Here is a 12,139-nt window from a genome sequence, read left to right as displayed (position 1 = left end):
TCCCAGAGCTCCCAGTACCTACCTTTATTACCGTTTGTGCGAGCTCGAAGCTCTGGCTCTTCAAGTCCACACCCGGCTCCCCCTCCAGCCGCTGCCGCTTCGGGGCAAGAAACTGAGCAGCTGCTTCAGTTCCGTTTTCAGGTTTTCTGTCATTTCCTGCCACACTGTCCTCACAGCTACTTCCTGGAGTTTGAGTCGGTTCCCTAAGCGCTGGGTACTTAAAAGGGTTAAGTGATTCTGTGTCTCGTATTTTGAAACTTTTTTTTTTTTTTTTCAGGTCACAGGATGGTTATAAAAATGACCGCCGAGCCACATCCCTAACAGTTAAGACACGTTCAAGAATGCTGTAGGACTGCTCTGTGTCCTACATAGGGCAGCTGCATCTAAGACACTAAAAGAATTCACAACGGGCCAGGTAGGTGTGGTAGCAAACATCTGTGATCCCAGGACTAAGGGGTAGCCTGGGCTCCGACATGGTTGTAGAGGCCGGGTCTCAGGGAGGGGAACAAAAACAGAACGTTTGATATAGGCTGTAGCAATCAAGAAAGGCTTAGTGTGACAGTGATCTACATGTGAATTTTGACGGGCAAGCCTTAGTAAGTAATACATACCTCTTCATTACCTATAGCACTTACGACGGGGCTCACACAGAGCTGACAGAGTTAGCCAAAGGGTAACTCGTGGGAAAGGAGGGACAAAGTTCCCTAGCTTGCTGGGAAGCTCTGTGGGGCCTGAGCTCACTGATAGAGGTCTGACTCCAGATGAACTTCTCCAAGAAGTGCACATGAACTCTGACACACTCTACACTGTTAAGATCTGCTGCCCTTCCCTTCTATCTTCAAGTGATTTGTTTGGACCAATGAAAGAGACCCTTTCGCTTTTACTGGCTGCTTTACAAATAATCCCCCAGGGGGACACCACACACACCGGCAACCTGGGGCCCTCAGTGACAAAGATGAGGCAAATAAAGCCCCAAGGATCTCTGGTTGAAAATTAATCCTACTAAGAATTTATTGAATCTGACCCTGGCTCTCCTCATCTTGGTTATCTGTGGAGTTCTGACCTGATTGGCTTAGAGATAATGAACCCTGAGAGGGTCCCAGAAGGACTGGAGAAACCAGTCTATGACATAAGAGAGTGTTTCTGCAGAACAGAAAGCTTCTAAGTTCACTTCCAAATGGAAGCTGGACTTGGGACATCTTATTTGTTCTGATAAAGCAACTTTAGAGAAATATGTAGAAAGAGGAAATCTTAGCTAATTTGGAATTCTAATCCAATGTCAAAATTAGAATTATCAGAGCAGACATTATAATACATCATACAGTAATGCAGTTCTCTGGAGAAACCATAGAACTTCAGAGATGACACCAAGAAAACTCATTTCCCCTTTACAAATACCCCATGTTCATCCCTTGAGGAGCAGAGTGTAACATGCAGGAATAGCAAGGCTTTGAGACCAAAGAGATCAGGTTCAAAATACACATGTACACTGAGACAGCCAGCTAGCTTTTCCCAAGCAACATCATATAAAAGCATAATTATACCTACCCAACCTGCACGAGATACAAAACTTCCCCTCCTGCACTGGGTGTGTGTTGGGGGGCCTGTCTTAAGAAACTTTGTTTGTTTGCTGGTGTGTGTGTGTGTGTGTGTGTGTGTGTGTGTGTGTGTGTGTGTGTGTGTGTGTATGTTTCCTTTGAGACAGTCTTGCTATGTAGCACATGCTGTCTTGAACTTACTATATGGACAAGATTGACCTGGATCTTATGATCCTCCTGCCTCAGCCTCCTAAGTGCTGGAATTACAGGTAAGTGCCACCATACCTGGTGGCCCAATATTTTCCAGAGTTCTCTCAGAACTATACACAAGGCTTCAGGAATTTCACACCCCCTGATTCTGCTCCTTTAACTCAATTTCAGGATGGATGTCTTCACTATACCTCACCTCCTTCAGCTCCAGCGGCTGAGGCTAGAAGGATGCTCACAGCCATCTGATGCTGGCCAGTGAGAAGGGAGGATTTTCACACCTTTCTGTCCCAGTAAGCATTCCTCCATCCTTCACTCTCCATAGAGTGCAAAGACAGGTCCATAACATCTCTGCCGACACAACTCATTCTGAAAATAATTTTTATTATTTTACAGTAGTTCAGGAAAGTTCTTAGGATGTTGTGACTAAAATTTAATCACCATGGAACAAAGATCTGATGAGCCCATCAGTCTTTCTTCTTCAGATGATCGGCCCAGGAAGGGAATACATCATGTCCATAATGAGAAAACCGGTGGCTGACAGAAGAGAGAGGTACAGCGGGAGCCACTCGTGATCCTGCTGTCAGGTCTGGATTCGGGTGCTTGGCCTTCTCTTTCCATTGCCTCAGCCCTGTTCCCAGAGGCAGGTGACAATGGTGTTGAAGATGGAATAACTCACACCCGCACAGCAGTGTGGTAGCTCAAGTTCTCGAGGCTAGAAGCGGTGATGCTCCCGCAAGGTCTCCGGACCCCTGTGTTGGCACATCCAGAAAATAGGACACACCGGGCCTGCAGCTCCAAATTGTTCTCAGAGCCGCCTTTGTTGTTACAGGAACTTTCCAAGGAGGTAAGGGTGGGTTCAGGGTGGGAAGGTTGTAATGGAACTAAGAATTCTGATTAGTTGCGAAGGAATGAAACGTTCTGAAGTCAAGTTCACAGGTAACCTGTGAGACACAGGATGAGAATGACGTGAACCATCAGGAAGTAGATGGCTGCAAGCAGCGGCGCTCGGGTCCGGGAATGGCACAGTGAACGCAGAACCCGCTTCCATCCGACACCACTCCGGGTCTGAAACCAACAACGTAACAATAACAATAAACGGGGAAGTCCAAGCTCCACCTGAGGGCTCTTTCCCTTCACCAGTAATCCTGCATGTAAGTCAAGCCCATCCTGTCCTCCCAGAAGCGAGGCGTCCTGCGAGGGTTTCCTCAGTGGCTGGACACCTACAACATTGGCCACCTCCATCCCTGCAGCCCAGTCCCAGAGCAGAGTCCTCTCTGTGGCCTTCCTCCCTTACCCTTCGATAGCTGCTGTCTGGGATATCTATTAACACAGACGTCTCCTGAGAGCCACAGGCGCCAATGATAGGAGTCCGGGCCGATTCCCATTCACTCTGCTCCAACCTGTGTTGAGGAAGAAGATATTACACGGGTCCGCTGCATGAGAATCTTCCCAGTCACCCTTCCGGTTGGGAACCTGGTTAGTGCCTTGTCCTCGGGAGCATGACCAACAACCAATGGAACTGGGATCCAAGACCCGTTTGTCTTTATGCCTCATGTTCTTCCCCCCTCGATTCCACATTTGATTCAGAAACTCACTAATTTCTCTCTCCCCTTCCTTCTCTACCCCCGCCCCCTTTTTTTTATGTGGCCCAGGCTGGCTTTGAACTTAGACTGAAGCTGACTGGCAGCCTCTGCAGTCCTCTGCTGATTGGCTTATAACTTCATTTGGGAAATCCTCCGTTTGTGAGAAGCTGCCATTACTCAGTGGTCTCTGAAAAGAGGGCAAGGGAATGTCTCATCATTCATTTGCCTACAGGGACACACATTTCACCTGGAGTGGGCAGAAGGCCACGCCCCTTTCCTCTTCATCTTTCTTCCCACACAGGGAATCTCCATCAGCGGAACATTGCTTCTCGGTGGGCCACTCTCTTCTTCAGCAGAGACGAAATGCCTTAATCTGACCCTGGTCTACGTGGGCCGTCCTTAGGCAGCCCGCGCTCCATTCTGCTCTCAGCCAGAAGGAAAGCGGGAAGGGGCTAACCTTAAGTTAATGTGGTCCAGACACAGGCTCCAGAGTCATCCTGACTAAGCTGCCTCAAGTGGTGCAGATGAATGACACCGGACGGGGGTTAACCTCCCCATAGACGAGGTTTCAGAAATCTGAACAATTTCATAAGTGGCAGAGAAATAGCCATGAACAAACAGGCTTGAAAGTCTTGGCATGGCCACTCCGCCATGCTGTACTGTGCTTCCACAGAGCCGACCCTCAAAGCTACCTAGACAGGTGCTGAAAACAAAAAGCTGTGAATATGCTGGATCTGGATGCAAAGGAAGGAAATCCCAGCACAAGCCTTTGAAACTCCAGAAGTACTGTGCTTCTCGGTGATGACTCTCAAGGCACTCCAGGACCATGTCAAGGGGAGATTAAGATCCTAACTCACCCTGAGCCTGGCCGCAGAAATGTGCAGGAGCAAGGTCAGGAAGGTGGAGAACTGGACAGAAGGCCCCCCCCACCTTACCGTCTGATCTGCTCCTCGGCCAGGGAGAGTGCGCTTTCAGCGGCCAGTCTTTGGTCGCGTTCTTCTTCCAGCAGCTTCTTTAACTCCTTCACTTCTTGCTTGGTGCTGCACAGCTGCTCCTGGGCCTTGGAAAAACTTGAGGGTAAAGGCAAACAAAGGGCGTCAACTAGATGCAGAACACAACCTCTAATACATCTTCACAAGGCTGGAAGCATTTCGCCAAACAGGGAAACTAACACAGAAGCAAACAGAGCTGAAAATACCCACTGAGAGATGGGAGCCCGTGGAACAGTTCCAATTCCGTCTGTAGCGCTGTATGTATGCACTTTTACTATAACTCCTGTTCACTCTTACACACCATCTGTTAGGTATTGTTATGTTCAGTCTTTACCTCACTTCTGTGACACTAGTCAAGATAACAGGGCACGCTAAGTACCTATGGTGAACTCTACCTCCACCAAGATTACAACCCAATTTCCTTAAAATAGTGTACACTGACCATAGGTTTCGTTATGACACCTCCACACATATAGACAATGTGTCTTTATCATACATATTCATTCCCATCACCCTCTCTTGTCTACCACCCAATTTCTTTGCACACAGTGCCTGATGGAGGGCAAGTCCTGATCCTCTACCTTGGCTGTGGCTCCCTTGTGGCCTCAGGATTACTCTTCTTACAAGTTCGATTCTTTCCTTGCGGTGCTCCTGGAGCAACATCTACCGTTGGTGACCCCTAGAAAACACAGCAGCGTAGGGAGCGGTCGTGATGGAAACTCTTCAGATACTGCATGTCTGCAAACCGAAATCGGTCCACAGCCCCTAGCGCCCCCCACTACCACACTGAGCACTCTTTGCTGCAGCTTGGCCTTACCGCCTGCAGCTCCTGCACCTGCTTCTCCAGGACAGCACAGTGTTTGAAGAGTTCACTGTAGTGGTGCTGGTTCTCCCGGAGGCTCTGGCTGGTGTCACTGAGCTGGATGGCGAGGGTATTCTTCTCCTCGAGCAGCTGAGAGAACTGGAGGAGGGAGAGGGGGAGGAGGGAGAGGGGGAGGACCGCCCTCAGGACCACATCACCGGAAGCAGCACTTAGGCAACTGGCCTGAGCTGTCAGGACCTGATTTGTAACACAGGACCTACCTTAGAATCACACCACAGTACGTTTCTTCAAAGGGAAAAATGCCTAAATGTTTCAGCCACAAAAGGAAAATTATTCTGGAAGAGTAGCAGGAAACTGGTTTATTTTTAATGGTGCCAAGGTCTATGAGCTGAACAATGATTAAGCAGAAACCCCTAACAAACATTCCAGTAGAACAGGCTAGTCCAGGAATGTAAGCAGAGGGCGGTAGATTGGGTTCATGCTTGAATTACTAGTAAATAACAAGGCCCAGAGCTCAATACAGCCAGAGAACAAGCTTGCACTTAAAAAAGGTGTATAATAAATAGTATGACTGGGTGGATATGTTTCTGAGAGAGCAGAAATAAGTCATCATGTGTCTATGTGTACCGGAGAGACTGGAGTGGGAGATCAGATGCCCACAAGTAGAAATAGTAGTCTCAAAGCCAATCTTTCCTCTGGTTCCCGAGTTACAGGCAGTGGTCCGATCTGTCCCTGCACAAGTTCAGTGTCAGGGTGCCCACCGCCTGGCAAAGCAACCTAAGCCACTGGTTTCTGAGCCAGAAAATCTTTCTTTCTTTCTACAATGAGTGAAAACATTTACCTGGTGTAGCGTCTACTAGCTGATTGGGATTTGACTCCTCTGGAACCAGAATTCTGATTCTTCATTTGTGGGCTGTCATTTTAAACTTTAGTTATGATTAATACCAAGATACATTAGTAGCCATGGAGATGTCCCCTCTGAGTACCCCACCACAGAAACACAGGAAGGCTTGTATCACAGGAAATGGACAGATCTAGCTGCAAGTCTTGTCTTCTCTTGAGGATTCTTTTCTAAGTGTTTGTGTAGGAAAGTTTATCAATGTTTTAGAGAAAACAGTTTTCTAGAGACACCCCAGGAAAATGCATCTGATGCACACAGAAGAGCACACATGATTACAAACATGATCTGTAACTGAACATTGCTCCAGATGACTCTCTGTGTGGTTGTAACTCTGAAGATCAAGGTTCAGTTCACGAAACATTTGGACAAATACTGTCTTTCTTGAAAGAAGTGGAGAAAGGATTTCCATCCTTGTTTACAAATGGAAAAAAGAATAAGTTTATACTTGTCAAGGCCATGGCACCAATAACTCCCAGAGCAAAGCTCACAGGTATGGGTCTCTTTAAGTCTTGAGATCCACCTGCTTTATGATGCTGCCCAAGCTAAGAGCCAGCAGAAAAGTCATGGGTGTCAGGAGCTGTTGCTGAAGAAAAGGTTGTAAACATTTGAGAAGCAATATTAATTTGAGAGCAGAGAGCTGCGCACAATAGGAACTCCAGGGTAAGGGGTAACACAATGCTTTCCTAACACAGGAGGAAGACGACGTTCCTAGTCATAATGAACAGGCCAAGCCACCCCAAACACAAGTACACACAAACAAAACAAAACTCCTCAGTGTTGAAAAGAACCTTCACATTTTGTCTTTGGTAAATCTAGAAACAGAGGGCAGGCCCAGGAAACTTGATAAAAGCAAGGCTTCCAAACAGCAAATGACAGGTAGCCAATGGCTAATAAGCCACCCCCATGATCCGTTTCGGATGGTGTCTGCATCTGTTTAGGTTTCTGGAGTTTAGGAGCAGGCACGTGATCCAGGGACCACTGCCCACTCAATGTCAGTGGGGTTTCACTGGAACACAGCACTGCTCTTTTATGCCCTGCTGCTTTGGAGCGGCAACCACAAAGGCATGCAATGCACAAACCAACTTAGGCGTCTAAGTCACTGCGCTCTGCTCTACCTCACAAGCTAACCGAATTTAAGCTGCTGAAATTAGAGGAACATTAGTCCATCCATCACGTTTTAAAGTTTCTAACATATTCCTACACCACACAGAAACATTCAGCTAAGCCAGAACTGTGCAGAAAACCTGAGCCTCCAGCCAAGGAACCGGGGCACACAGGGGTAGAGAGAAACACCTATGACAGGCCCTCATCGTCATCTCACTTAGGTCCCCAGAAGCAATTCTCCTAGTTGGTTGGGACCCCAATGACTGCAGGTTTCCTGTGCGTCCTCAGTGCCCACCATATTGCCAGACTCTCAGGCGGCAAATGAGAGCTACTTGTTAACCAGTAGCTGTTCACTACTACTATGACGAGGGAAGCTAGGGAGGAGGCGCCTTCCTCACAGCTAAGTTCTACAGAGAACTGTTTCTTACCAGAGTGACAAAGGCCTATAGTGGTGCTGTTCAAGTGATTCCACTTAGTTCTAAGGTGAGTGGCTGTGATCGGAAGAGGAACAGGGACTTGTCGGGGTGTGGAACATTATGGTTTTTATCTTGACTGCTTCTTACGCATCTCTTTACTTTGTGAAAATGTACCATGCTATGCTGATGATCTGTTACTTTTATTTATTTTTTAATTTTTTTAAGATTTACTTTACTTATTATGTATACAGTGTTCTGTATACATAATAAGAAGAGGGCACCAGATCTCATTACAGATGGTTGTGAGCCACCATGTGGTTGCTGGGAACTGAACTCTGGACCTCTTGAAGAGCAGTCAATGCTCTTGACCTCTGAGCCGTCTCTCCAGCCCCTACTTTTATGTTTAACTTCAATAAAACATTTACATTTTTTAGCTGGTATCATCTACCAAAGTGACTGATTTCATCATCTATAAACAGTTCTGTTTAGTTTAAAACGCTGTCACAGGAGGATAGATGCCAGACAGAGCCACAGGCTAGTATGTGGAGAGGAGTAAGAACTGAAGTGGACCGAAAGGTGTCCACTGGGTCTTCATAGCCACAGAGTGACAAAGGTCAGCAATTCTGGAAACAGGTAGGTCAGAGGAGACCCTCTCCACCAAACCAAACCAAACCAAACCAGGGCTGGCTCTTCCATCAACTCGTTAGGATCCAAAGCCAGGGAAGTCTCTGACATTTCAGTGTTGGTTGAATTTAACATCTAATGAGTATCTCTAAGTGTGGCAAGCACACTGGCCACATATATAACCACTGACCTCAGAGTGACTGAAGCCTTGAGCAAGTCACTTAGTACTTGTGGCCTTTTCTCCTCATCTGGGAAAACCATCTCCTGATTTTTATGATTTTTGAATCTCAATGTTATTAGTTTTGTGTGTGTGTGTGTGTGTGTGTGTGTGTGTGTGTGTGTGTGTGTGTGTGTAGTACTCATGCATGAGTGTAGGCATGTTCATTCTACACCACACATGTAGAGGACAGAAAAAAACACTCAGGAGTTGATTCTGTCTTTCCACTGTGGGATCCAGAGATCAAACTGAAGTCATCAGGATTTCGAGGCAAAGTACTTTCTCCCTCTGAGCAGTCTCACTGGCTCATGTTATGTGAGTTCCTGTGATAAGATGCACGCACTCCCACTCCAAACTATGCATGTATTTGGGGGTATTTACAACTCTTCTCCAGGTAGACCTCTGGACTCCAGTCTCACTAGCTTCATGAATAACTTCTAATTCAGGCAGCGACTACCAATCTAGGCTTCTGTGAAGAGGGCAGGACTGGGGAGGAGCCACTGAGAACACTTTGACTAATCAGAGAGCAATAGAAAGACAATGACTCATGGGAGATGGACAGGGAGATGCTTATATATTCCTAACAAGTGATAAGATGGGGTGAAGCTTCTGTATGGGTTTTCCAAGTTGTTCTCAAAGACCTGCCAAGGGCAAGGAGAACGTGGCCCATGTCCTCTGCTCTGGAATAAACACTTACTCTTATAAACTTCTGTTCCTAAGTTCTGCTGAAGCTGGGTGCCTGTGCTGAATCTTACCTCCAGGAAGAGAAAAAAGAAACTGAATTTCAGTCTAGCACGAAACACCTACCTTGCTGTTCAGCTGCTCGATTCTTATTTCCTTCTGGTGAATTTCCTTTAAGCTGTCATTGAGCTGAGTCCTGAGAAGTTCAGTCTCATAAATGAAGTTTTGTGACCCATCGAGGGGATCTGACGTCTCTGGGGACGCCTGCCAGGGTACAAACATCACTGGAATTGTCTCCTAAGATTGCTCATACTTAATCCTCCCCTCTAGAAGAAACCATGTCCACCCCAGAAAAAGTCAGGAGGAGGCTTGTCTAATAGTTGCAGATGGGCAGTTCGAGGAGGTTGATGCTTTTTGGATAGTGGAACCCTGAGCAGCAAAGCACATGGACATTCTCACCTGTCTTTGGTGCTGTGAGGGGAGGATCTGAGGTTGCGAGGAAGGCCTCGGGAGATTCTGCTGATTGTTATCTGAGAAGGCCATAATATTGTGTTCTTTCATCCTTCTCTCATGATGTTCCCAGGCATTCTTCTCCATTCTACACCATGAAAAAAAATGGCTCGAATACACTCATGATGCAAAGAAGACAAATTCCATATTCAAAACATTCTTATGCAATATTAGCAATGCAGTATAACTAATACAGATCAGAGTGGAATTTACTCTACAAGTGGAAACACCCAGTAAGACAGTGAGAGCAGGGCAGTGACTGGGTAGGGGTTGAAGTATCTTCACAGAAGAACTGCCATTGGACTGGGAACCTGGGCAAAGAGCTGGGTTTCCTAGTGGGAGCCATAATTCAAAATCAGCACGAAAATTCAGCATGAGACACCAGGAAGAATGCAGAGACCGAAGTTCAGAATGGCAGGAGTCAGTGTGTAGAGTAAATACGTATGGAATGAGGACGGTGAGACCATGCAGGGCATCGGAGACCACCGCAGTGCTTCAGCAGAGTCATGCCCATGATGCAGAATTAGCATCGGGGTTGGCTCTGAAGGACTTAGAATTCTGGTTGTTGCACATACTGGGTGTGAGACCTGAGGAAATGCCATTCTTGCCAAGTTTCTTCAATAAAGTAGGAATAAACTAGCTATTCCTTAGGACTATTGTTAAGGATTGGATGAGATCTCACACATCACTCATCAAACACAAAGCCTGGCACGTGTTAAACATTAAATAATAAACATTAGTTGTTGCTATTTGATTTACTTATCTTCCTGAATTTGGTAAAGAGTGGAGCCATTTCTTTGTTAGGCACAAACCAGCTGGGTGAGATGTGTAATACATCACATAGGATGCTTTCACTGGAGGAAACTAGGCGAAGTGCACACAAACGTCCTCTCACTATCTCCGCAGCCTTCTATAAAATCAACAACTATTGCAAAGTAAAATGTTAAGACAGTAAAGAAGGTCAAAATGCAGAACAGTCCGACCTGAGCTGATGCAGCTCATGCTGCCAGGCGAGCTTTTCTTGCCTGAACTGCTCGTTCATCGTCTGCAGGGATTTTGTCTGCTCTTGATGCTCCTCAAGCTGAGCCTTCAGTGGACGTAACTCCACGACCTCTTCGTTCATCTGCAAGTACTGCTGCTGCAGATTCTTCAGTTCCTGCAGCTTTAAGCAGAGGGAGCAAAGGGTGACTCATTTCTTATCCCGTACTGACCAGTCGCTCCTACCACAGGGACACCACAGACTGTGCGCGGCCTCCCACAGTCCACTGACGGCCAAGGAGCCGCCATCAAGGCCTCAGGGCCTAAGCATTCCTTCTACTTCTACCCCATAACCCCGCCTCAAAGGCCCGAAGCTCCAACTCTGACCCGAGACAGACTGAAAAGGACCCACAGATTACTGTGACCGGCCAATGTGAAGAGCGGCTTCCCGTGTACACATGCACCCTTGTTATGCTCCTCGGTTTCTTAAACGAACACCAGCAGCGTGGTCTTCGGTGCTGCGGTCTGCTTCTTTGTCTTGTCCTTGTTCCCCACACTCAGGCACACAGGCCAGTGCTCTACCACCAAGTCACAGCCCAGCTGGACTTCAGCCTTAACTCGAGCTGAGATGGTGTCCACTCAAAGAAGGTGTGCACCCTGGGGTGCTCTAGAATTGGATACCCTGTTTCTTGGATATGAGACAATATAAGTCTTTATTTCACTGACCTACTAAATGAAGATCAATATAGCACTTTTCCTCGTTCAACTATGAGAATTAAATAAGGAAAATAATACATCTCACACAAGGTTAATGATTATTATGATAGACTTGCCTTTAGCAAAACTGCATTCTATACTCACTAAAAGTCTGGTCAAGAAATAATGTCAGGACACCTGGGGAGGACAACAGCCTTAAACACACACACCTTTCACCCACTCACAAACGTTAATGCCACTTTTTAAAAAGTACCAAACACGAGAATGGGAAGACAACCGAGGTCAGCGGCAACACATGCTTGAGGCTGGAAAGCAGATGACTAACAGCAACCGACTTCACACATCTGAGAAAGCTGGGTCTTCAACTGGCCGCAGAGAAGCCACGGACCAACAGAGCCTGCTCTGCAGAACCTTCGATGGGCTCAGGAATGAACAGCCCAGGTTCCTCTGGAGAAAACGGTGATGGGGCTGGAGGGGGTCGGGGGCTGAGAAAAGGGGACTAGAGCAGAGCTGCTTCGGAAGCAAGTGCATTCCAAATCCTCAGCTCCACCCTTTGGTATCCGCACGGAAAAACGAGCTTTACTCTCTGGAAAAGGCAAAGAATGTGTCCTCAAAGCAGGAAAATACCAGCCCAAGTTAGAGTACTCAAACAGCAGCGATTGGTGATGCACACTGTGAGTGCTCCCTGCCAGTTAGAGCACCGCTCCAAAACAGCAATGATTGGTGATGCACGGCTGTGAGTGCTCCTGCCAGTTCCCTACTCAGCTTGGAGATGTTGATTTCCTTCTTAAGAGGAGATGAAAGATCTCTCAAAAATCTGACCAGACCTTGAGGCGCCAAAGACA

The 12,139-nt window shown here is 46.9% G+C and overlaps 2 protein-coding genes and 1 long non-coding RNA gene across 13 annotated transcripts in view; 1 reads left to right on the top strand and 2 right to left on the bottom strand.

Moving 5' to 3' along the window:
* Hcls1 (hematopoietic cell-specific Lyn substrate 1) overlaps positions 1-177 on the bottom strand; it is a 29,809-nt gene extending 29,632 nt beyond the window's left edge. For both annotated transcript variants that reach the window (XM_076548835.1, XM_006975718.4), the window contains exon 1: positions 23-177. The gene's annotated coding sequence lies outside the window, so the exon portion shown is untranslated. The remainder of the gene's footprint in view (positions 1-22) is intronic.
* A 100-nt stretch (positions 178-277) lies between these two features.
* On the top strand, positions 278-4,619 carry LOC143268115 (uncharacterized). The gene is made up of 2 exons (XR_013043727.1): positions 278-415; positions 1,920-4,619. It is a non-coding gene; the product is annotated as an uncharacterized LOC143268115 (long non-coding RNA).
* Golgb1 (golgin B1) overlaps positions 2,110-12,139 on the bottom strand; it is a 66,458-nt gene continuing 56,428 nt past the window's right edge. For 9 of the 10 annotated variants that reach the window (XM_076548821.1, XM_076548827.1, XM_076548824.1 and 6 more), the window contains 8 exons: positions 10,583-10,761; positions 9,549-9,687; positions 9,216-9,353; positions 5,141-5,284; positions 4,905-5,002; positions 4,267-4,401; positions 3,043-3,148; positions 2,110-2,813 (listed from right to left, as the gene is read on the bottom strand). In XM_076548821.1, coding sequence (XP_076404936.1) covers positions 2,679-2,813; positions 3,043-3,148; positions 4,267-4,401; positions 4,905-5,002; positions 5,141-5,284; positions 9,216-9,353; positions 9,549-9,687; positions 10,583-10,761 — 1,074 coding nt within the window. In that variant the 3' untranslated portion in view covers positions 2,110-2,678. The remainder of the gene's footprint in view (positions 2,814-3,042; positions 3,149-4,266; positions 4,402-4,904; positions 5,003-5,140; positions 5,285-9,215; positions 9,354-9,548; positions 9,688-10,582; positions 10,762-12,139) is intronic. The other variant, XM_076548830.1, reaches the window with a different exon arrangement.

The sequence above is a fragment of the Peromyscus maniculatus genome, chromosome 12, assembly GCF_049852395.1.
Source record: "Peromyscus maniculatus bairdii isolate BWxNUB_F1_BW_parent chromosome 12, HU_Pman_BW_mat_3.1, whole genome shotgun sequence".
Classification (NCBI taxonomy): domain Eukaryota; kingdom Metazoa; phylum Chordata; class Mammalia; order Rodentia; family Cricetidae; genus Peromyscus; species Peromyscus maniculatus.
The sequence above is the reverse complement of the archived record's forward strand: the minus strand, read 5'-3'. Positions and strand labels throughout refer to the sequence as shown.